The sequence below is a fragment of the Bos javanicus genome, chromosome 4 (assembly GCF_032452875.1).
Source record: "Bos javanicus breed banteng chromosome 4, ARS-OSU_banteng_1.0, whole genome shotgun sequence".
NCBI lineage: Eukaryota > Metazoa > Chordata > Mammalia > Artiodactyla > Bovidae > Bos > Bos javanicus.
In genome coordinates, this window is record NC_083871.1 from 56,998,287 (window position 1) to 57,024,398 (window position 26,112).

At 39.1% G+C, this 26,112-nt stretch overlaps 1 protein-coding gene across 4 annotated transcripts in view; it reads left to right on the top strand.

The window, feature by feature from the left end:
- The window catches only part of DOCK4 (dedicator of cytokinesis 4), a 481,885-nt gene that overhangs the window by 195,380 nt on the left and 260,393 nt on the right, over positions 1-26,112 (top strand). For all 4 annotated transcript variants that reach the window (XM_061414091.1, XM_061414095.1, XM_061414093.1 and 1 more), the window contains exons 2-7: positions 3,079-3,162; positions 5,535-5,575; positions 7,539-7,594; positions 12,323-12,419; positions 18,796-18,944; positions 22,888-22,972. In XM_061414091.1, coding sequence (XP_061270075.1) covers positions 3,079-3,162; positions 5,535-5,575; positions 7,539-7,594; positions 12,323-12,419; positions 18,796-18,944; positions 22,888-22,972 — 512 coding nt within the window. The remainder of the gene's footprint in view (positions 1-3,078; positions 3,163-5,534; positions 5,576-7,538; positions 7,595-12,322; positions 12,420-18,795; positions 18,945-22,887; positions 22,973-26,112) is intronic.

The window sequence follows — 26,112 nt, forward strand, 5'->3', positions numbered from 1 at the left end:
TTTACCAAGCTCAATTTGTGTGCCAGGCTCTATACTGAGTTATATAGACAACTGGGAACTGAAACCAACCTAGTCCTTATATGCATGGAATTTTCAGTCTGTTGCAGGAGACATCCTTCCAAAACTTGCACAAATCAGGGAGGCTGGTTAAATGGTATATGGTGCTATGAGCATTTGGAATTGGGGTGAGAGGATGTATATCAAGAAAGTCTGCTCTGAGAAGCCTTATTTAATCCTGTACTACCTTTTGCAGTTTCTTTATCATTGACCCCATTTTCCTGACGAGGTAATGGAGACTCTGAGAGATTAGTATCTTGCACCGAATCACACAGCTAATAATCAAACCCACATCTCATGATACCAAGTTTGATGTTCTTTTCCTACACCCAGCCTTTTTGTTTGTCTGTTTTTGGCCACTCAGCATGTGGGGTCTTAGTTCTCCAACCAGGGATGGAACTCGTGTTCCCTGCAGTTCAATCTTGAAGTCTTAACCACTGGACCGCCAGGGAAGTCCCTACACCCAGCCTGTTTGACGTCAACATTTAAGAAGAAAGTTAACTCGGATATTAATGCATATATACGAAGTATAGAAAGATGGTATTGATGAACCTATTAGCAGGGCTGCAGTAAAGATGCAGACACAGAGAAGAGACTTGTAGATGCTGTAGGGGAAGGACAGCGTGGGACGAATTGAGAGAGTAACATGGAAAATATACATTATCTTAGGTAAAATAGATAGTGAAAATTTGCTGTGTGACCGCATAGAGGGAAGGGATGGGGAGGAAGGTAGGAGGAAGTTTCAACAGGGAGGGCACATATATATACCTATGGCTGATTCATGCTGATGTATGGTGTAAACCAACACAATATTGTAAAGCAATTATCCTCCAATAGAAAATAAGTAAATTTTTAAAAAGAGGGCTAAGAAAGTTGACCTACAGTAGAAGGCTGGAAGGTATGAGAGAAGTAGTGGAAGAGAAGATGGCCTCCTGAAAGGTGATATGAAGGTAGTGACAGTGGGGAGAGAGCAGTTTCAGAGCAGTGAGGTGAAGGGCTGAGGCCTGAAGGGGTGGTGAAGAATGAAGCTAATGAGTGGTACCGCCATGTTCAAGAAGGTGATGGGGTAGGAGAGAGCCACCAGCAGCAGGGGAGGTATTTCTGGCTGCCTGGGAGTTAACATGGGCATTCGTGAGTGGTCAGAGCTATACCCAGAGCTGAGTTAGGGCACCCACACACTTAGACCTCTAAGAGAAGCATCAGTAGTGCAGGGTTGAATACTAGGGTTGTGAGAGGTTAAGGTGACTTCATGAGTGTAAAAAGGCAATTCTGAGGGTAAGTTTGCCTTGGAGTCTTATATTGTACTCAATCTACTGTCTATTTGGTTGTTGATTCCTTTTAAGAAGAGGTCCCTGAAAGTTATTTGAAGTGCTCTGTCAGGATACAGACCTTTGATTATTTTTCAAGCGAACACTGTTGAGGCTATCAACATGAGGTCATAGGGTATTTATGGTTATAGTTAGAAAATGACATCATGGATTAGTGCTTATCTAAAATGTTTTAACTTGGTTACTGTGTAGTTATTTTTATCTGTCTCATGTACTTTGGGCTATGTTTTCTGTCCTGTGTTTTGATTGCTACTGCTAATTTTGTTTTAAGATCATAAAATGGCTTTAGACTTCTCTGAAAGCCCATTACTTATTGGCATGTTTTGATTTTTGACAGATTCATGTGTTCCTCCAGGCTTTTAAAATACATTCATAGCAGTAACAATAATTTATTTGGGGGGTTGGTGTTGTTTCTAAATCTTACTGAAAGATTCGATCTGAAAGAGAGAGAATTATAAAATTCACTTCCAAAGTTGGGGGATTTTAAAAATCAGGCAGTCGAAGCATCTACTATCATTTTTTGGATGTGACTTGCAAGATGATTTCAGCATGTGAAATATTTAATAGGAAATGGGTCTTCTCTTTCTGTGTGTTGAGGTCCTTTATTTTCTAGCCTTGTCTCTCTTATGACTCAGGTGTTAATTTCTTGGGAAGAATCTCTGTCCTTCATTCTCTCTTAACCCCTCAAATTGCCTATCCAACTCTGTGCAACCCCATAGAAGGCAGCCCACCAGGCTCCCTCGTCCCTGGGATTCTCCAGGCAAGAACACTGGAGTGGGTTCCCATTTCCTTCTCCAGTACATGAAAGTGAAAAGTGAAAGTGAAGTCGCTCAGTCGTGTCCGACCCTCAGCGACCCCATGGACTACAGCCTAGGGATGATTAATCTCTGGTATTATATCCTAGTCCTGCCCAGCCCCGCACCATGTTTCAGAAACCAGTCAGTCTGTAAACATTAGGTAAGGCTAAACGGTGACTCCTCCCTGTGTGCCCCCTTTTCCCCCAGTTCAAATTATCTGAGAGCTAAGGCATGTGGGAATTGTCATTTTGTCCATGTGTTTAGACCCAGGGGAGAGAAGTAATCATTACCATTGATTACTACAGAGAAGAAGACTACTTTAACACCGTGTGCTGGGCTAGACCCTGAGGGCACAGTAGTGAGCAGTGAGCAGTGAGGACATAGTCCCTTCTCTTGAGGCCCTTACAATGTATGGAAAAGAAATATCCTGAAGACAGCATAGCAGAAAGGTCAACCAAGCTTATTAATGAGTAAGACATATAGTCCTCATTTATTATTGAACACATATTTATTGAGTCACTACCATGGGATGGGCTTCTGAATGGGGAGTGATTGTAGCAGTGAGGTAGAGGGACACTCCTGGCGCAGCTCTTCAGGCAGTATCTTTGTTTACGTATGTTATTGGTGATGTTGATATTTTGTCTACTATCGTAGTAACTATCACACCTTTGAAATTTGTATTAATAACACTTGTTTGACCAAACATTTCGCAAAGTATGTAAACTTTGGTTTTCTTCCGAAACATGTCACATTAAAATATGACAGCCAGTTCCAACTATCAGGGTGTATTTCCTGTTCACGTTCGTTTTTCCTGGTCAATAACATGCAATAGTAAGCAGTATAACTGGCCATAACTGACATGATTATCTCTATATATTCTGTGTCGTTTCTTACAGTTATTGCCAGTTTTCGAGGAACTGTGCCATATGGTCTGTCATTGGAAATTGGAGATACAGTTCAGATCCTGGAGAAGTGTGATGGTAAGTAGACTAGTATTGATTGTTTGCAGTTGGGTAAACGATCTCCTCAGCATTAGGCAGCTCATAAAATTTACAAATTCTTTTCATACTTCTATTAATCTCTAGGATTTTCCCCTTGGTCACAATGAACCATTTTTTACAAAACTATTTTCTTGCATGTTCAATGTTTGGCTTATGGGAAAACATTGTTTGGTATTTTTAAGCTGATTATATTTTTTCCTAATATTATTTATTTATATTCACTAGATGCAGTTGAGACTGTTGAATTTCTGAGAGTTCATGACTCAGGGCCAAACTAGAAGGCCCTTCTTGGAATGTCAAGAGTCTGGTGGGCTCCCCAGGACAGAAAGAAACAGAGAGCCAGAGCAGAAATGCTTTAACCAAGGTTGGGTAACCAGATTCCTTGGGGTGGGACTCCTGCCCTGGCCAACTCTGCTCTAGTTCTGTAACTGCTTCCTCCTCACCTCCCCTAAATTTGGAATGAAATTATTTACTCCATTTGAAATGTTAAGTGAACTTGTATGATTAATTTATATAAGAGGTACCTCATTAAATCAACGTAGTATGTTTTCAAATGCTTCTGTTCCTTGTAACAAAACATCCTTAAATGCTAGTCCTTAAAAAGATCCCAGATAAAATGACTACTCTTTTTTTTCTTAACAAAATGGCCATATTGTCAAGTCCCATCAGCATATCCAAAGATATGGTTTTCCTCTCAATACATTGTCCTTATTAGGAATTTATAATATGCTAAGACTCTATCATATTAAGGTTCATTATTGATAAAATTGTGTTTTCCCAAATAGAACTATTACTTTTATTTAAAGCCTGTCATTAAATGGTGGTGATACATGGACATTTATTTTGTCCAGTGTCACTTATATATTTAAAAATATAAGGTTTTTCTCTGTCATTGCCAGATATATTTTGTCTGTTTCCACTTCGTTTACAGATAAATATAAAATCTGTTATGAATGGATGAAAATATACTTCTCAGCTTATGGGAGCTGTTTTGTAATGTAAAAACCTTTCTGTATGGTGTAGTTGGACAGGGACCTCACTGTGACATTTCTGCAATTCTCAAGAAGTTTTGGTTACTGTTAAAATAATTGTTTAAGAATAGATATATTTCTTGGGTGGATGTCTTTGAGGAGTCTAATAAATCCTGACATTATAGAGTTTGCAATTCTTAATTCATTCTACTCTTTCCAGGCTGATTATAAAATGATGTTTTATAAAATGTTTTTTTAAGAAAACTTATGAGGAACAAAAATATTTAAATACAAAACTTAAATACTTCTTTCTAAAAATTCAATTAATCAAAAAGATTCAATTCAATAGAACATTGGTTTTATGATAAAATAATTTCTTCTAATAAGCAAAATGGTTACTATAGTTGAAGAAACAATAAGTTGAAAAGAATACATTTATAGGAGGCTGTATATTAGCTTCCTGGAGTGAAAAATGGTAACCCACTCAAGTATTCTTTCTTGGAAAATTCCATGGACAGAGGAGTCTGGAGGGCTACAGTCCATGGGGTCACAAAGAGTCAGACACAACTAACCAACTGAGCACACACACAGCACACGTATATTAGCTATATAAATTCATATAAATATGTATACCCTGTAATTGTTTTAAACTCTAAAAAGTTATGTTCCCCCTTAAGGACAGTGCTGTAAAACTGATTGAGTCACTTTGGAGGTTAAGTAATAGACATTCTGCAGAATAAAAATTATGGTGAGTCAGTTGGTGGGACATTGTCTGGATGAAAGCATGCCATTAATGCTCTAAGTGGATGAGACCTGGCTTCTTTCTTATGCTATCAGACTGATCCTTACCCAAGATGGTAGACAATGTGTGAGCTCAGTACAGAATTGCTGGCTAAGCACTGGTCTTTGGTGGTAGAGTCAGGGCTTTGTATTCAGGCAAAGACAGTTTGGAACTATATTAAATCTTGTGTAGATTCTTGAATTTCTTTGAGATATCGTGTGACATTTTATAAAATGGAATGAAACTAAGCTCAGAGAGGTCACTTAACTCGCCCAAGATTCAACAGCTAATACTTATTGATAGTAAAACCAGAATTTAAGCCCAGTACTCTGATTCCCAAACCTTTACTTCCATTATGCATGTTTGTATTTTTATGTATATTTCCAATACAATTTTTAAATGATTTTATTGATAGAAGACTTAAACTTGTAGTCACTTAACTTTTATAGTCTAGCCTACTTCCAACTCCCACATGTTTATACCTAGAATATCTTCATGTAAGGTAAAATTCTGTCAGCAAAGGATACATTGATTTCTAATCATTTCTTCAAAGTCTTGTAATTATTTATTGAAATATGACCATGATTATTTCTCCACAGGCTGGTACAGAGGATTTGCCTTAAAAAACCCAAATATCAAGGTAAAAATAATTGCTTTTAACTGGAATTATGGGATTTTTAAGAAAGACAGTTAATTTACTTTATTTCATTATACAATTGAAATTACAGTTGGGACTCTTAGTTGAAATACTAAACAGCAATACAGATTTTCATAATTTTGGAAATTCCTTTGAACTTGGATTATACTTAAGACACACTATTCAAATGATAATCCTGTGTAGCTCTTGAAATTTATACTGAGAGGACCTTAATAAGCTCATTATATATAAACAAAATCTTTTTGAAGTGTGAGTTTTGCAGAGAGCTAAATTAAAATTCAGGCAGCAGAAATATATATTCCAAAAGAAATAATGAATAGAGGTATTTAATCTTTGTTTTCTGTGGTATCATTTGTGAAAGTTGATGTGGAGAGTGGTTTATTTTAGGTATGTTATGAGTCCCTTTAGGTGTGAGGAGGTGAAATGTGGGAAAATCAAATTATAAAGAGTCCGTCTTTCTTACCATTCCAGACAAAAACTAAGACTCATTATCAGTTATATATTTATATAAATCCTGAGGAATTATAGTAGGAAGTAATATGAGTTTTCTTTTACCTTTCCTTTGTGTAGTTTATGATGTTAACACTAATCCTTACTTCTATATTTTTCAACTTTGTTCCTATCTTCCCATCTTTACCCATGCTACCCACATTCACTAATATTTTCTTACATGCCATGTTCATTTTTTGGTTTAATTCTGGTTTTCTAAGGATTGTAGATAAGAAAGTGTGTCATTTCTCATTTCCAAAATATGTTATCTAATCTATTTTGCCTGCATTTCTGTTTAAGTATACCTTTTTTCCTGGATCATCCAACTGTGTTAATTACTTTATTTCATTTATTTTAGGTCATTCTAAAGGATAGTCTATACTTTAGCTCTCATTTAAAGTTATTTTTGGACATCTGCGGGCACATGCATATGTAACTTCAATATTTTTCATTTAGAACATACTTTAAAAAGTGTTAAGATTTTTTGCTTCTATTTCTCTTCTAAAGAACCTCAATTTCTGACTTCTTGTTAATTCCAATAATTACTCTAATTTGCTATTCCTACCATATTGAGGTAAATTTAAATTCCAAAGGAAAAAAATGGTGTGTTTTTTTTTTTTTTTAAAAACCTATGCCTATTTACTACTGTTGTATATACAGAGCTTGCTAGTTAAATTTTATGTTATCCTTGGACCCACAGTGGTGATAATGTATTCAAATGACATTTGTTTTTCCTAAATATTTAATTGAATTTTCCATTTAATTGTACATAAAAAATCATTCAGAGAATATTGTCATTTAATGGATAATAAAATTGCTCTTTTAAAAATTTTTTTTTCAATTTCTCATTTAGAACAAAGGAACCATTTCCTTGCCCTAGCCTTTCCCTACAATAAAGAGCTTTAAGCTGGCTTGTCTTCTTTTGTTTAATTTTTGTTCCATCAGAACGGCAGCCCAGTGATGATTTGCTGCTATGTTTTCATTAAGGATCATTCTTAAACATGTAATATACGTACTGTTTCTAAATTCATAGTAGTGGTATTTTTTTAGTATGTATTTTCAAATAGACACATGAGTAGTTTGAAGAGAAGAAAAAGAACTACAACCAAAAGAAGCAAACTAAAACCCCTTTTTTCAAAACTGCAATATTAAAAATATTTATTTAGCATGCTTTCCATATAGAACTCTTGAAAATACAAAAAATTTCTGTTATATAGAATATATTTTTGAGTGGGATTTAATGTTTTGATTATCTCTAAAGTATCTCTAAATTTGTAAACTGATAAATATTCAAAATAAATTTACTGGTTCTAAGCTGCAATGGATTTCACCTAGAGAATGTGTTAGAGATTTCATCTTCCTGGTATTGTTATGGTTGTGTGGTGATATTTTATATATATGACTTATGAAATTTATTCTGCTGTAATAGACATAACCTTCACATTTTCTCTTCCAGGGTATATTTCCTTCCAGCTACGTTCACTTGAAAAATGCCTGTGTAAAGAACAAAGGGTAAGAAATAAATTTTATTGATGGAGAGTTTTCACACAATCATTGCCTATTTTGGAATTTGAAAGACTTATTGTCTTGAAAAAATGAATCGATTCTTGCCATTGTTTGTGTTGTTAGATAAAAGACAGATGACATTAAGGCAGTTTGTGGAGAAAATGAAAGAACCACATCTGTATGTTGGACAGCAGTACAATCTAGGGCACTGGAGGTCTCTCATTGCCTGGAAATTGTGGAATCTACCTAATCTTAAACAAAAGGAGTTGGTTCTTCTTGGTTTCCTGTTGTGTAGGGAAGCAAGCAGTCATAGCCATCACATGCTGAGTCATATCTCAACCCAGGAATTTCCTAGATTCACTACTGATCATAAGTAGCTGAGTCTGCCATTATTTTCCTAATTGGGCTTAAAAACATATCCTTGTGTGTTATTGTTATTATTCAGTCGCTAAGTCCTGTCTGACTCTTTGAAACCCCATGAACTGCAGTGCGCCAGGCTCCTCTGTCTCCCATGATCTCCCAGAGTTTGCTCAAATTCATGTCCATTGAGTGGGTGATGTTATCCAACCATCTCATCTTCTGCCAACCCCTTCTCCTTTTGTCTTCAGTCTCTCCCAGAATCAGGGTCTTTTCCCATGAGTCGTCTCTTGACATCAGGTAGCCAAAGTATTGGAGCTTCAGCTGATGCTGAGCTTCAGCATCAGTCCTTCCAATGAATATTCAGGGTTGATTTCCCTTAAGATGGACTGGTCTGATCTCCTTGTAGTCCAAGGGACTCTCAAGAGCCTTCTCCATCACCACAATTCCAAAGCATCAGTTCTTCAGTGCTCAGTCTTCTTTATGGCCCAACTCTCACAACCATACATCACTACTGGAAAAACCACAGCTTTGACTTCTGTTGGCAAAGTGACATCTCTGCTTTTTAATATACTGTCTAAGTTTGTCACAACTTTCCTTCCAAGGATCAAGCATCTCTTAATGGGTCCAGTCACTGTCTGCAGTGATTTTGGAGCCCCCCAAAATATAATCTGTCACTGTTTCCAGTTTTTCTCCATCTATTTGCCATGAAGTGATGGGACCAGTGTTGAGTTTTAGGCCAGCATTTTCATTCTCCTCTTTCACTCTTATCAAGAAACTCTTTCGTTCCTCTTCACTTTCTTCCATTAGAATGGTATCATCTACATATCTGAGGTTGTTGATATTTCTCCTGGCAGGCTTGATTCCAGCTTGTGACTCATCCAGCCTGGCATTTTGCTTGATGTACTTTGCATATAAGTTAAACAAGCAGGGTGACAATATACATCCTTGAGGTACTCTTTTCCCCATTTTGAACCAGTCCATTGTTCTATGTCAGGTTCTAACTGTTGCTTCTTGACCTGCATATAGGTTTCTCAGGAGACAGGCACGGTGGTCGGGTATTCCCATCTCTTGAAGAATTTTCCACAGTTTGCTGTGATCCACACAGTCAAAGGCTTTAGTGTAGTCAGTGAGGCAGACAATGTTTTTCTGGAATTCTCTTGCTTTCTCTGTGATCCAGTGAATGTTGACAATTTGATCTCTGGTTCCTCTGCCTTTTCTAAACCCATCTTGTACATCTGGAAGTTCTCAATGCACATACTACTGAAGTCTAGCTTGAAGGATTTTGAATATAACCTTGCTAGCATGTAAAATAAGTGCAATTGTCTGGTAGTTTGAACATTCTTTGCCACTGCCCTTCTTTGGGTTTTGAATGAAAACTGACCATTTTTAGTCCTGTGGCCACTGCTGAGTTTTCCAAATTTGCTAACATATAAGTGCAGCACTCTAACAGCATCATCTTTTAGGATTTGAAATAGCTCAATTGGAATTCTATCATCTCTACTAGCTCTGCTTATAGTAATACTTCCTAAGGCCCACTTAACTTCACATTCCAGGATGTCTGGCTTTAGGTGAGTGACGATACCATCATGGTTATCCTAGTCATTAAGACCTTTTTTGATAGTAGTAGTAGTAGTCAGTCAGTTCAGTTGCTCAGTCGTGTCTGACTCTTTGCGACCCCATGAACTTAAAGTATTAGATTGAAAATATATTTCTAATACTAATAATTGCCACTACTATTAACTCTTTTAATGAATGTGTGTCCTTCAGAAATGTTGTGCAGATATAACCCACCAGAAGTGAGTCAAGCAGAGTTATCAGTCCTTTTGGAGTTCTCCAACCAGTGTCTATCCAGCCCTCCTCAAGTAAACCAAGGGACCGTCCAGAAAACACATGCTTACTCTTTGTTCTGACCTTTCTGGCCTAGTGATCTGGGTCTTTCTACCCTGTCCCTTAAAGGAACCACCTGGGCCAACCCCTGCAGCCAGTCTCTTTGCTGCCTTTGCCCCAAACCCAACCCTGATCCTAAAAACCCTCCAGAGCAGAGAGCCACCCTGCCCCCATCCTACATGTAGACTGACGAAGAGAAAATAGACAGCATGCTAGCAAAGATGATGTCAAGCATCCCTCGTGTAGTTTAAGTCCTCCCTCTCTGAAAATGTGTTGTGGTGGGACATAGTTTTAATTGAAATAAGTACCTTGTTTGTTTGTCCTGGTCAGTAACTGGCAGGCATGAATATCTGGCTCCCTTGATTCTGAAGAAGTTTAAAGATGGATAAAATTGTCTCAAAATTTGGTCCTGTTAGTTTAAGACTTGGTGTGGGTTCGACACCTGACACAGGGCATGATGAGCATTATACAGCAAGAGAACTTCAGGGTAGAACCAAAGTTTATTTTCTTAAATAAAAAAAAGTTAGAATTGATGGAGACTTTAGGTTCTAGGACCGTTAACTGGAAGAAAAACTTTAACCTGAAAACATTCGAGAACACGTATTGCCAGATGATTGCTTTCCCAGAGAGCAATCTCTTTAGGCTTTTGATGTTGCCTGTCTTATTTTAAGGGGATTAGCAGACTGATGGCCCACCAGGACAAAATAACTGCAATGTACATCTCAGAATAACTCAACAGAATATAATTTCAGGGGCAGCTACTTATGCCAGACCGTTTGAATGTTGATTTTGGTATAATTAAGAGGAAACAGCTGCCTCACCAAAAATGGCAATTTTGTGCTTCTTAAAAATGTACATTTTGGTTGAGCAAACCCCAGACCAACTTCCCACAGACTAAATTGCCTTTATATTCTTTCCTGGGTCTCAGAGCAGTGCAAAACTGATGGGGGTGCGAGGTGGGGGTCCTTTAATTATAGTTTGTGAATGGTGAGGTCACTTCTTTGTAGTTTAATTCTTGCTGTGGGCATGTCAGTTTTTAAATGTTAAGTAGGTTGTTGAGTTTTCTTGGGAATTCATTGTTCCTGCCCAGACTTTGTGTTCTATCATTTTATAATGTCTGTCTCTAAATACTCATCATTTAAATTGCAACAGCTGCTTGAAAAGCAAAATAAATGCACTACCATTTGAAAATGTCAATTATGTAGACTTGATAAAAGGTTCTGTATATGTCAAAGTTCATATATTACTGTTTACTTTTATTTCTAGTTTTACATCTTCAACTATGTTTAAACTCTAGAAAGAAGTAAAATATTCACAGGGTATTTTAGCAGCAGTATGAAATGAGGCTTTGTTGGTGAAGAAATCAAGGCAAGATTTTAATTCCCATACTTGCCGAGAAAACTTTACAAAAGACAATTATGTACACTTTGGACTTAACATCAAGAAGGAACACATAACAGTTAATAGCCTCATGATAAGAAATAAAAATTTCCCTTGATCATCTGCTGAACACTGAATATTGTCCTTAGAAAAAGATACTCAAATGAAGAAGATAATCCCCCTCAGTATAGTCAATTAGCATTCTTTTGGGAAGTAGAATTAAAGGCACTTACCCATTTTAACCTGCACAGAAATGAATTTAGAAAAAAGAAATGAGAGATGAAAAAATAAAGGTTATTATATGTCAAACATAGGATGCAGAAGACAAATTCAATCTGGTTTTTTCTCTCCATCTCCTTATATATATTCTCAACATCAGGACCACCATAGATACCCTGCTAATATTGGTATGAATATTTTCCAAGTATAGTTTCTGACACACAGAAAAGAAATAGAAGGAATGTATTGCCCTAATCATGGAGAGGAGCATTCTGCAATGGATATTCAAATACCTGTGATGTCTTCTGAGATGCGTGACATTACTGATACCAGTAATCGTTTTTCATGGTCCTGTTTGGAAGTAATAAAAATGAGGTGTTAATGAGATCAAGTGAGTATTCAGTCAGTACCTCAGTGTCTAGTTGTTTATAATACTGAGTGAGTTTGGCTGTTTGCGGCCATCATATCACGATCATTGAATGAGCCTTTCACTTTCTTTGAGCCCAATGGCCATAGCGCTTGGAAGGCAAGAGCCATCTCACAGTCTAGATGGCCTGGTAACCTCAGGTTACATACAAGGACTTTTGGGCTTGGAGAATTTAAGTGAGTTGCTGTTCAGAGATCAAACTGTGCCTGGAGCACAACCTCGCTGGTAGTGTTGCTTCACCACACTGCTTAAACTTTGATCTAGGTGAAGTGCTTGGTGATTCTGGTGTTGTCCTGCCATAACCCACATCACATTCCTCACACAAGTTCATATTCAGATCCTGGTTTCTTTTGCAGAACCAAAAATAACTAGGCAGCTTCCTCTCCTAGTTGGTCTTTTAGAATATTTAAAAGAAGATTACCGTCTATGTCATTTGCATATATACTTGTTCAATTTCACAGACAATTTGAAATGGTTATTCCCACTGAAGACTCTGTGATCACAGAAATGACATCAACATTAAGAGACTGGGGAACTATGTGGAAACAACTCTATGTGGTACGTAACTTTTTAATGGTATCGTTTTTTCAGTAGAGAATTGTTTCAAGAAATATCTAAACAGGGGTGAGTGTCAACTAGTATTTGAGAACCTGCTGTAAGTCACTCCCACTCCTCCGGGAATCAGGGATAGAGAGCTTAATACAACATAGTCTGACTTTTATTCCTGTGTCCATCCAGCATGGATTTTCTAAGTTCTTTTTCAAGCTGTACGAAAGTAAAAAATTACTTTCCTGGCATCTAATCAAATAGGATCATTTACATGGAACCTAGATTTAGGCTTTCTGAATAATTTTAATTGTCACAGAGAAATAAGCTTTTTTTCAATATAATTTTCATAATGGTGACATTCAATTATATTCTAATTCTCTGTACATTGCTCAGGTATACTAAAAATGATAGGCTATTTAGAATCAATGAGAAGATTCTAGAACTACAAGAGAAAGGAATGTTTCTTGGGAAAAAAAGGAGTCAGTGTTTTGGGTATATACGTATATATTTGGCTTTCCAGGTGGTGCTAGTGGTAAAGAACCTGCTTGCCAGTGCAGGAGACATGAAAGTTGCAGGTTCGATCCCTGTGTCAGAAAGATCCCCTGGAGGAGGGCGTGGCAATCCACTCCAGTAGTCTTGCCTAAAGAATGCCATGGACAGAGGAGCCTGGCAGGCTACAGTTCGCAGGGTCACAAACAATCGAACACGACTGAAGCAACTTAGCACGCACACGAACGTGTACCTATTTACATATTATACTTACTGAGAACCTTCTGTGTTGCAAACCCTGTAAGAACTACTCTATATGTAGTATCTTATTTAAGCCTTACAACCACTCAAGGAAATAAAGACTATGATCATCCCTAGCTTACAAATGAAGAAAATGAGAGTGAAGTACTTACTGGAGGCCAAGCAGTTGAAAAATGACTATGACTAAGCTGGGATTCACATGTAAATCTAGCGCCCTCACTGAACCACTGTCTGGGGAATTGGGGGTGATGTTTGGGGAAAGATGAGTTTATTTCTTCTTTGATTTTCAAAGGAATTTAGAGAACAGCTTAGTCATTTGAAGGGATGTGCTCAAAATACAAAGGTGTACGTATCCTGACAACTCGATTTGAAATAGCCTGTCAAAGAGAAGAATCCAAATTAGTGAGGGACATGGACAAAGAATGACCATTTTTATTTTCCGCTCCATAGAAAATGCAATAGAATATTTCATTGAGGCAAGAAAATCTTTAAAAGTCACTAATAAAAACCCATTTGATGTTGGATTTCTCTGACCATGCCCTCCCGGAGCTGGTGGCTTTAGGGCTCACTACTAAAATCCACAAGATGATCTTAGATGAAACGCGGCATCTAGACTTTGCTGGGGTGCAGTAAATGCGCTGTCAGGATAACTGAACTTGGGCTCTGGGCTGGGAGAGTACAAAGGAAATGCAGATCTCCTTAGATTTTAAACATTTGTCTTGGAAAGAATAAAATCCAAGTATTATTTCACTTAATATTGCACGACATTAAGATGAAAATTAAAACTGAAATGTGCAAATCGCTGCATCCTAAATACCCACCATAAAGATAATGACAATGTAAGTGTGAACCATTAATTGAGCTAAAGCATGAGCACTTTCCCTTTTATGTAGCTGCTAGTGAGGATCAAAGTTGAATTCCTCTTGATTCTGCCTTATCTAGCTATTTTTACCTGCTTTTGAGGCTGCGAGCATCTATTTTGGGGACTACTTGATTGGCTTGAAAATCTACGTGTTGTAAGCTCTTAGAGTAACTTCCTCACCTCCTACCATCCTGAGTGATGGAGATAAATGATTATTTCAAAGTTTCTTTGAAGACTAGAATAATAGTTCTCTTAGGAACAAATATAAAATTTAACCTGGAGATACTAGATTTTTAACCTTGAGAATTTGGCTGACTTGGGTCTGTTGGACCTTTTGGTTTTTCTTTTCTTAATATAAATGTTTTTGTTAAATGTTTTGGTTCAAGTTCATGCATAAGTGTATCGGGATGCTGTCCATGGTCTTCCCTAATAGCTTTAAGGTGCCTAGCGTCTCCACTGGAAGGTGTTTGATGAGCTACTCATATGTTGTCAGTGGTAACCAGTATATGAGATATACTTTATCTTAATATAACGTAGACCATTTAGAATTAAAAAAAAAACACATGGTAGATGCTCAAGAAGTGCTATTTGCTTTTTTCAGTACATTGGTCATGGTCTAAATAATGTCCTTTAAAGTATCACTTAATAAAATAGCAGTAACAACTAAAACTGTAGGTGAAATACAGGTCATCTTCTCCCAAGTACCTTTGTGCAGGCCTTCAGCAGGGTATTGCACAGCTCTCTTCCCTGCATCTTTACCAGGTAGTTTTTATTCTCAAATCTCATCAGAGATAATCTATCTAGGGTCACAAGCTAAGTAGGAAAACCTGGCTGTAAATTGTCTGCTGCTCCAAAATTTATATTATTTCCATCTTGAGGCAAATCAAAACTTGCTCATTCTCTATAATGCTAAAATACTTATAGTTCATTTTTTGTAGATAAATGCTGCAGAAGTTTTCTGATATATTGTAAAAATGGTCATGTATTTTTCTATTTTAAGTGTTTAATATTGTACCCTGCTTCTTTCATTGAACATTAAATTAAAAGCATTTTTCATGTTTCCTGAAGAGTCTTCATAACTATCCATTTTTTTAACATCTAGTTTTTAAAGAGGCATCATTTTCTGACTAGCTATCAAAACAGTTATGTACTGTTTTCATGCATTAGTGGGGAGGGTGCTGCAGTATGTCACTGTTCTGGCCACCCCTTTCTGAAAGGGAGAGCAGACCGACTGGTTTGTTTTTTTGTGAATCCAACTTCTTCTCAGCTCAGTGTGCTCTTGAACTTAAATGCTAGAGGTGACATTATTAGGAAATCAAGCCCATCCCTCTGGACAACATCAGAACAACTTCCCCAAAAGCAAGACAGGTGCCCTTCACATGGTGGTGGTCATGTTAAGCAGGAGTTGGCTGTCTCCCTGCCACATGAGATTTGGCTTGTATTATATCTTCCTTAGGTAAGTAATTTCTTTGACTACTTGAGTGGACTCTTCCTTCTGCCCATGGAGTTCCTCAAGTTTCTTTTGAGTTTCAATTTTTTAATTAATTTTAATTGAAGTATAGTTGATTTGCAATGTGTTAGTTTTAGGTGAAGATCAGAGTGGTTCAGTTATACATATATATATATATATATGTGTGTGTGTGTGTGTCTGTATATATGTATGTGTATATATGAAAGTGAAACTGTTAGTTGCTCAGTCATGTCCAACTCTTTGTAACCCCTTGGACTGTAGCCCACCAAGCTCCTCTGTCCATGGAATTCTCCAGGCAAGAATACTGGAATGGGTTGCCATCCCCTTCTCCAGGGGATCTTCCTGACCCAGGAATAGAACCCAGGTCTCCCACATTGCAGGCAGATTCTTTACCATTTGAGCCCATCAGGGAAGTTTGTGTGTATGTGTGTGTATTATTTTCAGATTATTTTCCACTATAGATTATTATAAGATACTAAACATAGTTTGTGCACTATACAGCTATAGTTCCCTATGCTGCACAGTTCCCTTATTGTTTATCTGTTTTATATATAGTAGTATGTGTTTGCTATCCCCAAACTCCTCATTTACCCACGCTTTCCCCTTTGATAACAGTGTTTGTTTTCTATGTCTGTGTCTTTCTGTTTTATAAATAAGTTCATTTGTATCATTTTTTTAGATTCAATGTATGATTGATATCATATGATATTTGTCTTCATCTGGCTTCCTTCCCTTAATATGATAATCCCTAGGTCCGTTCTCCTCAAGTTTTTCTTGATCTCCCCTGCTTATTCTCTTATATGATCTAAACAGACTGCACCTCTCAAGATTCCCTAAAGTGAAAGTGAAAGTGAAAGTGAAGTCGCTCAGTCCTGTCCGACTCAGCGCGACCCCGTGGACTGTAGCCCACCAGGCTCCTCTGTCCATGGGATTCTCCAGGCAAGAATACTGGAGTGGGTTGCCATTTCCTTCTCCAGGGGATCTTCCCAACCCAGGGATCGAACTTAGGTCTCCTGCATTGCAGGCAGACACTTTAACCTCTGAGCCACCAGGGAAGCCCAAAGCTCCTTGAAATCAAGGTGTTTCTTCCTTCATTCTCCAGCTGCTGGGACTACACAGGGCAGTCTCAGCCACTGTGGTTGGAGCTCACATCAGGTGAAGAACACAGGCATTGACCAGTGACTTACAGTAGTATTGCATTACAGAACTCTTGTAATGACTTGTATGGGAGTGTATAACATGAGGAAAGAGTGAGAGGTCGTAGAAGAACAGGCTCAAGTGAGTGCTATAGGAGTTGAGAGCAAGATTACGTCTAGCTCAGAGAATAAGGGATGGTGTCATGGAGAATGTTTCTTGCTCAACTGGCACATTGTCTAACCTACTCAGTTCCCCAGAACACTTCTAGTCACCAAGCATCAATGAAGCAGAAGATCCATCTCCACTTTTTTTTTTTCCTAAAGAATGTTATGACCCAGAGGGATGACATGGGGAGGGAGGTAGAACGGGGGTTCAGGATGGGGAACACATGTACACCTGTGGCGGATGCATGTTGATGTATGGCAAAACCAATACAATATTGTAAAGTAAAAAAAAAAAAATGTTATGACTAGACAGAATTTGATATTTTTGTCAGCTTATCTCTGTAGAGGACTTCTGGTAAATGACAATCTCAATACTTTCATACCATTATTCATATAGCCTATTAATAGTTTTCATAGAAAGTGAAAGCATAGCTTCTGCTTAAGAAAGATGAAGAGTTAATGAAAGGTGAAATACTTACCAAAGGCTTAGCCTAAATATCTGTGGGTAAGAGACATACACCTAGATTTTGATAAAGATTCAGTATTTATTAAAGGATCTGGATTTAAGTTTATAAATTTATTCTGGATCAAAAGTGTAATGATAACACCACTAGTAACACCTGATACTTACATGGTATTTATTGTGGGTCAAACATCGTTCTCAGAGTTTTAATATACGAAGTCATCAATCTTCATAACAAGCCTATGAGATAAGTCCTATGATAGCCACTCTGCAGATAGGAAAACAAGCTCCATGAGGTTGATACATTGCCACAGGTGTTTAGCCAGTGAAAGGCCAAATTAGAATGCAGAGTGAGGTAGTTCATGTTTCAAGTCTGTGCTCTTAATCACTGTCTTATCTGGCTCTCTTCACAAATGTTATCTCTAATAACCTTCCATGTGCGTGTTTCACAGATGACAAAAGCCATACTCAAAGCCTATAAAACTAGTTAAGTGGCAAAACCAAGATTTGAAGCCAGGAGTTGAACCAATCTTCTTTCCAACTAATCGTCCTCGCTTGATGAATTTCACAAGAGGTTAGCTTGAATTTACCCGAAAATTTAATAAGTTAGAAAGAAAACATTTTTTTAAAGTCTAAATACTGGCCAGATGCTAGCAGTGAAAATTTATCAATGAAAGAACGTTAGAGTCCTTTATGTACCCAACTTCTGATGGGAAACAGTAAAGCATCAAGACCAACACACAAGAAGTAATTAAAAAATAAGATTTTCCTTTGAATTGGCTTTCATTACATGCAGCCATACTTCAGAGAAGGGAGAAAAGCATGTGAGCAAGAGCTGTCAGGGACGATTTCCTGAGGCAGGTGGAAGTCAGTTGTAGCCTTGAGGACAGTAGAATTGGAGGGAGCTAAAGAAAGAGACGGAGAAGGCAATGGCACCCCACTCCAGTACTCTTGCCTGGAAAATCGCACGGACGGGGGAGCCTGGTAGGCTGCAGTCCAGGGGGTCGCTAGGAGTCGGACACAACTGAGCGACTTCACTTTCACTTTTTACTTTCATGCATTGGAGAAGGAAATGGCAACCCGCTCCAGTGTTCTTGCTTGGAGAATCCCAGGGACAGGGGAGCCTGGTGGGCTGCCATCTATGGGGTCGCACAGAGTCGGACATGACTGAAGTGACTTAGCAGCAGCAAAGAAAGAGAGGATTTGAGGTGGAAAGGGAAGTAGAGAATGTAAAGTCAGAGATCAGGCCAAACTCAGGTGTGGAGATGTCATCAGGATCTTGTGACATGATGTGTGTTTTAGGGAGCCCGAGAAGCGAAGTTGGATTTGGATTCTTGAGCAGGAGAGCAGCATTGTGAAACAGGATGAAAGGGTGTAGGGAAGTGAGTACGTTTTAGGACCCGAGGAGAGAGTTAATGCAAAGTCTGTCTTCAAAGTGCCCAGCACATAGAGGGTAAATGGGACTCGCCCTCTGCTCTCTGTGGTTACCCCGTGTCCAGTGTCTGACTGCTGAATCTCCACATTTGCGTGTTTCCTAGAGAAATGAAGGTGATCTCTTCCACCGCCTGTGGCATATCATGAATGAAATCCTGGATCTGCGGCGGCAGGTGTTGGTGGGGCACCTCACCCATGACCGGATGAAGGACGTGAAGCGCCACATCACCGCCCGCCTGGACTGGGGCAACGAGTGAGTACCCGCCACCGCAGGGATGAGCTCTGGTGGGTGCACATGAGGGTGTGACTGCTACAGAGGTGTGAGCCACCGTGTGCTCATATCTCTGGAAAACACCAGAGGAAGCTTTTCCAGTTTTCTCCTTTGGGGGGCTTAGTGCAGACTGTCACTGATGGAGCTGACAACCGCATCTTCTAGGGCTGGTGTGGGTCCCAGGATGTTGTCAGTTCTCAACTGCCCTGTGTGGTCTGACAGTGGGCACATGCTCAGGAAATACAAAATGTTCACTGGGGTCAGTCAGATACATAACTTTCACTGAGAGTATTACTACTGTGTGCTCGGTCGTGTCTGACTCTTTGCAACCCCATGGACTGAAGCCCACCAGGCTTCCCTGTCCATGGACTTTTCCAGGCAAGAATACTGGAGTGGATTGCCATTTCCTTCTCCACATTGTTTCAAAAAGGCTTTAGGTTTGACATGCATTTTTCTTTCTAAATACATCCCTCTTTTCTGTTGTGGTAATAGATTGTTGATGTTATGTGGAGGGAGATAGCTTCTGTTAAAAGTCTTAGGGGCAGGTATCCTGGGTGGTGGTGGGGAAAGGGTGAGGGGTGGCTTTCCTTACTGCCCTGATTCTGCCTGTGCATATGTGTTAGTGTCTTTTGAGGAGCTGCTTGGGAAAACTTGATAAAAAACTGATCTTGACCAAGATTTGCTCTTAAAAAAAAAAAAAAGAAAAAAGACATAACTGACTAATCTAAAATACTGGCCAAGTACTTTAAATACTAAAGCTAGTAATTTAAAGCAGTGATCGAGGCTGATATTGTGCTAAATATGAATGTTAATGTATTGGTGAGAAATTAGAATAAGCCAACTTAGACTATGATGTTAGGCTTATGTGGGCTCAAGCGTAGGAAGATAAGTGGTCCCTCGGTATCCTATAAGGTCATGGCCTCCCTATCTCCCCAAGTCCCCATTCACTGTTTGGACCTTCAGAGCATCTTCAGTTCAGTTGCTCAGTCGTGTCCGACTTTTGCGACCCCATGAACTGCAGCAAGCCAGGCCTCCCTGTCCATCACCAACTCCTGGAGTTTACACAAACCCATATCCATCCAGTCGGTGATGCTATCCAGCCATCTCATCCTCTGTCGTCCTCTTCTCCTCCTGCACCCAATCCCTCCCAGCATCAGGGTCTTTTCCAATGAGTCAGCTCTTCGCATGAGTTGGCCAAAGTACTGGAGTTTCAGCTTCAACATCAGTCCTTCCAATGAACACCCAGGACTGATCTCCTTTAGAATGGACTGGTTGGATCTCCCTGCAGTCCAAGAGATTCTCAAGAGTCTTCTCCAACACCAGAGTTCAAAAGCACCAATTCTTCAGCGCTCAGCTTTCTTTATAGTCCAGCTCTCACATTCATACATGACCACTGGAAAAACCATAGCCTTGACTAGATGGACCTTTATTGACAAAGTAATATCTAGTCTTTTTAATATGCTGTCTAGGTTGGTCAAAACTTTCCTTCCAAGGAGTAAGTGTTTTTTCATTTCATGGCTGCATTCACCATCTGCAGTGATTTTGGAGCCCCAAAAAATAAAGTCTGACACTCTTTCCACTGTTTCCCTGTCTATTTCCCATGAATTGATGGGACCAGAATCATGATGCCATGATTCAGTTTTCTGAATGTTGCGCTTTAAGCCAACTTTTTTACTCTCCTCTTTCACTTTCATCAGCAGGCTTTTGAGTTCCTCTTCACTTTCTGCCATAAGGGTGGTGTCATCTGCATATCTGAGGTTATTGATATTTCTCCCGGCAATCTTGATTCCAGCTTGTGTTTCTTCCAGTCCAGCGTTTCTCATGATGTACTCTGCATAGAAGTTAAATAAGCAGGGTGACAATATACAGCCTTGACGTACTCCTTTTCCTATTTGGAACCAGTTGTTGTTCGATGTCCGGTTCTAACTGTTGCTTTCTAACCTGCATACAGGTTTCTCAAGAGGCAGCTCAGGTGGTCTGGTATTCCCATCTATTTCAGAATTTTCCACAATTTATTGTGATCCACACAGTTTATTGTGATCCTGTGTTGATCAGAGCATCTTAGAGCAACAGAAAAAAAGAAAAGCAGATAGGAAAGAAGAAGGCAGTAAAAGATACCACAGATGATTTTGCCTCTTACTGAATCTGGAAAAACCAATTTGAAATCAAGAGTAATGCTTCCTTTAAGTGTAGGATGTCACTTTATCAAAAGGCAGTTTTGATTCCTGATAAGACATATACTACAGGAGTGAAGTATATAACACATTTTAAACCTCTATCTTGTCCAGAGTCCTTCTGTTATTTCGCTGAGTGAGCTGTGCCATTCATCCTTTAATAGACAGTCAAGAGAGCAGCCCTAATTCATTAATCTCGGGGAGATGCATTCCTCGTGGGGAATCAAGGGCGGGGGTGGAATACAGCAAGACACTGAACTGGGAACTCTCCTCTTTTATGATGTGAGGCAAATTCCTGAGCCCTCCTTGACTTCAGTTTCTTTGCTTGTTGCTTGTCAAAGGAGTAAGTTGAGCCAGAAGAGATCTAAGGCCCCGTCCACTCCAGACCAATGTGATTCACAGCACGGAGCGCTTCCTAAGAAATGGGATATGCCAGCCATGTGCAGGGAGCCTCCGGTCTCACTGTGTGTGATGGGGTGGCCCTTTGAGGGGTAGATCTGAAGACTGTTTGACCATGACCTAGGCTGCCCATCTTTCATGTTTGGAATGTTTTTGAATGTTTTTCCTTTTTGTTTTGAAAAAAACTTGGTTCTCTGAATCATGTTGGCCCTTAGTCATCATGCCAATCCTCCTTTAAAAGACTAGTTTGTAAATAGGAAGAAAGTTGGATGAAGTTAGCTTATCAAAAATAGCTTAGAAATACAGAGCAGGCAAGAAGATGATACTTTTTCAGTTTTAGGAAGGAAGATAATGACATAAGGAAGGGAAAAGAGGGAAAAACATTAATTATGACTGAATCATGGCTCAGTTTTGACTCATGTAAGTTCCAGCTTATGCTTTGGGCAATTCTATGGCTAATTTATGGTAAGTTGGTAAAACATGGATGTATGAAAATGAGCAATATAATTTATTTAGATCATCCTCAAATTCATGAAATTTCAGAGGTCTGATTTTGCTTTCTTTGAGTTTGACAACTTATTTAAAATGTCTTACAGTTTACAGATTTTGCATTTACTATATTCCTTTAAATATAGTTTTCTTACTGAAAGGGAAAACAAAAGTGGAGGAAGCTTGGGAGAAGGAGGAGATAGTCATCTCGTTCCCTATCAGGGCCATCAGAAGAAAGTATTCTTGCCTGAAAGCCTCAAACAGAGTTACAACAACGGCAGCTTCTCCATTCTCCATAGAGCCCTGTGCTGTCCTCTGACTTTCCTGTGATGATGCTGGTGGAGGGAGAATCAATTCATTCTTCCTTCCTGATGTCCCAGAGCAGTTCAGTGACTGTGTTAGCATAAAACCAACCCCTGGTGCCAGGTCAAATCCTCAAAGCCAGGCTTCCCTCTCCTCAACTCTGTGTTCTAGAACAATATGATGTCTATGTCTAGTTTCCAGGCCAGCACAACGAGGAAGGGTTTCTGTGGTAATAGTTTGCAGGGTGCTAAAGGCTCCCCACTCTGTAGAACCAAGGCCCCCAGTGGCAAAAGCACTGCACCAAGAGGGCCGGCCCATCCCCACCCCATCCCTGTTTCCTCGCCTTTGTAATCTTCTGTTTCTCAAGTTATACCCAGTGTTCAGCCTCCTTACTTAGTCCGAGCGCTGCAAAGGGTTAATATAAGGTAAAGAGTTTGGGTGAGAGAAGCACGAAGGGTGATGTATTGAATGTTTTTTAGAGTGATACAGTAAAGATAATTATTTTAAATATATTCTGTTGAGGTGACTTTTCTTCCAAACATTTGCAATTTGTTCTCTAGACAACTGGGACTGGACCTGGTGCCTAGGAAAGAGTATGCGATGGTGGATCCAGAGGACATCAGCATTACTGAGCTCTACCGATTGGTAGGTATAGGAATCTGTGGCTTGCAGTCTCACTGCTGATTTTGTGGTTTCCATGACACTTTTCATACTTGCTTGATTTTGTAAGAACAGGATGTTCCAGGTTTAATTTGGAGCAAGTAAAGAGAATTGAGAGCTGAGGTGACCCTGCCCCAAGTACAAAACTGAGATAATTTACCTGTCTCAGAATTACCTGACATTCCTACTGAGTCCTCAACTCCCAGGTACTAGGAAGTAAAGCCAAAGAAGTTTTAGGTTCTTTTCCTAAATCTCTGTACTTTGCCTGGACTAGTGAAATGCTCACAAGTTGTATATTTATCTGTCATGTATCAAGACATTGTTGTGTTTCCAGTCAGTGCTCATCAGCGTGTTAACTCCCTTCCGTCCCGTCTTATCACTACATGCACAGACTCCTGAAAGGGTCTCCTCCTTGGTCTCCAAATGCTGGTCTTAGCCCCCATCTCTCCGAGACCATTTCTGAGTACTGAAGCTTATTAATAATCATAAGATATTTGGTCATATCGCCCACCACGACACCACCCATGACTTGAGTTTTTACCTAGTTACATGATAGGTTACAGTCTAGTTGTTTACTTGGCATCTAGGTTCCCTGAATGATCCATCTGTCTTGTATTTTGCCTCCTATTCTTAATATTTGTATACAGTTTACCTAATCTCTTGTTATTCCCTGGTGGGGTGATGTTTCAGTCGCTGTCATCTTTCACTCTTGCAACCCCAGGCTCTGTAGCCTGCCAGGGCTCCTCTGTCCATGGGATGTCCCAGGTAAGAATACTGGAATGGGTTGCTATTTCCTCTCTATGGTCTTCCTGACCCAGGGATCAGACCTGGGTCTTATTCATTGCAGTGGGTTCTTTACCAGCTGAGCCATCAGGGAAGTCCCTGTTATTCACTAAGCTCTTTTAAAACCTCAAATCAAAGAAAATTGTGGCTGGAAAGACATTCAGTCATCATCCCAGGTGTAATTTTGCTTTGCTTTAGTTACTGCTGTATCTTTCCATAATGTTCCAAGGAGGAATGACTGTGGTCAACAGTGGATTCCTTTTGGAAGATCCTGCCTCTTTGGAGGTAGCTTCCCAAATTTATAACATTCTTCATAGAATCGCAGATTATTCTTGACCTGAAATTATCTGAAAAACATGAGAAAAAAATCATTCATAAATCCAATATGCATATGTTTCATTTGATAAAGTGATTTTTAATACCACATTCAGTTTTTATTTAATGCTCATTATGTCAGCTGGAATAAATTCTTTTTCTGTGAAGAATTTCCTTTACATTGAGCTTCTTGAGAGTGGTGTTCCATGCTGCACCCCTCTGTGATATTAGTGCTAAGTGGAGTGTCAAGTACAGAGCAAAAACACAGTTAAAGAGTGGTTGGAGGGAGGAGGGCAGAGATGATTAAAAGTAAAGTTTAAAGTCATCACTAAGTCTTAGCTTATGTGTGTGTGTGTATATATATATATATGTATATATAACAAAATCACTAGAATCTGTCAGACACATCCTCTAATGGGATATTTTTATTATAGTTTATTTAACTATTGGGCATCAAATTTTGTCTCTCACTTTTGTTTTAATTTCTCAATCAATCTGAAGTTTCTTCAGAGTGAGCACCATGTCTTACCTCCCTTTGTTACATCTGAAATCATCTCGTACAGTGCTTTGCACTCAGTAAGCAATCACTTAATGGTTTTGAAGTCATTATGATATTATGAGAAGACCATGGCTGTAGATCAAAAAAACTAGATTTGAATTTCATCTCTTCCTTCTACCAGCTCTCTGATCTTGGACTTATTGCTCAATGTTTCAGAGCTTCAGTTTCTTCATTTATTAAATGGAGAAATCATTCTTATCATGTTTGTTTGGGAGATTAAATAAGACATGCATGTGAACTGCCTTTCCTTGACAGATAACATTTGCAAAGCACCTAAGCATTCAGTCAGTCTTCATTCTTTTCTCATCTTTATTTCATCCTTGTTAGAAAGGCATGGTAGCAAGAATAATTATTACCTTACATGCTGTGTCTTTGGGGCTTCCCTGGTAGCTCAGCTGGTAAAGAACCCACCTGCAGTGCAGGAGACCCCGCTTCAATTCCTGGGTTGGGAAGATTCACTGGAGAAGGGATAGGCCACCCACTCCAGTATTCTTGGGCTTCCCTGGTGGCTCAGCTAGTAAAGAATCAGCCTGCAATGCATGAGGCTGGGATTGATCCCTGGACTGGGAAGATCTCCTGGAGAAGAGAATTCCATGGACTGTATAGGCCATGGGGTCACAGAGAGTCAGACATGACTGAGTGAATTTTACTGTGCTACTTCTTAAAATTAGATTTGACTGCGTTCAATGAAATAAATAATAGAAGCTTAGACATGATAGAAATTTATTTCTCTTTGACAGTATACAAGCCCAGGCAGCAGGTCTTGGGCTTGTTTGTGGATTCATGATGTCAGAAGCAAAAAAAGGATCCTTTATCCAGGATGCTTCATAGTACAACATGGCTGCAAGAACTCTAGCCATTACATTGCTCTCCAACAGCAGGAAGGAGAATGATTTCTTTCAGTTGACTCAGCTACTTTATGAGCCCTTTTGGAAACCCCACACAATACTTGCCGTTATATTTCTTTGGCTAGGGCATGATCACATCCCCATATTTAGTTAGGGATGTCAGATATTTCATAACCAACTAACAGTATCTGACAAAAATATGTTTTATTTTCCCAAGTTTGATTTTGTATGTATGTAATTTTATCTATCTGCTTTTTACTTAATGTCATCTATAGGATGAGAAATTTATTTCGTCTCTTTGGACATTCCAATTTCTTAGTTGTGGCTGCTGGGAGTGTTATGTTGATAGGATTCTGGGGTCTCATCTGGGCTGTGATGACTGCCAGATGATAAGGATTTTTTTTTTTTTTTTTTTGTATTTTATAGCTCAGAACTTAGTTCACAGTCTTCATTTGTCAGAAACATTGTGATTTTAAATGAAATTGGGACAGTACTCCAGGAAACCTCGAATAATTATAAACTTCAGAAGGACATGTTTTTTCTCTAAGGCAGCTTCAAGTTCCTGTTTATGTCCTGGCGCAGCAGTAATCAGGTTGTCTGTAGCACTGGCCCTTTTCTCT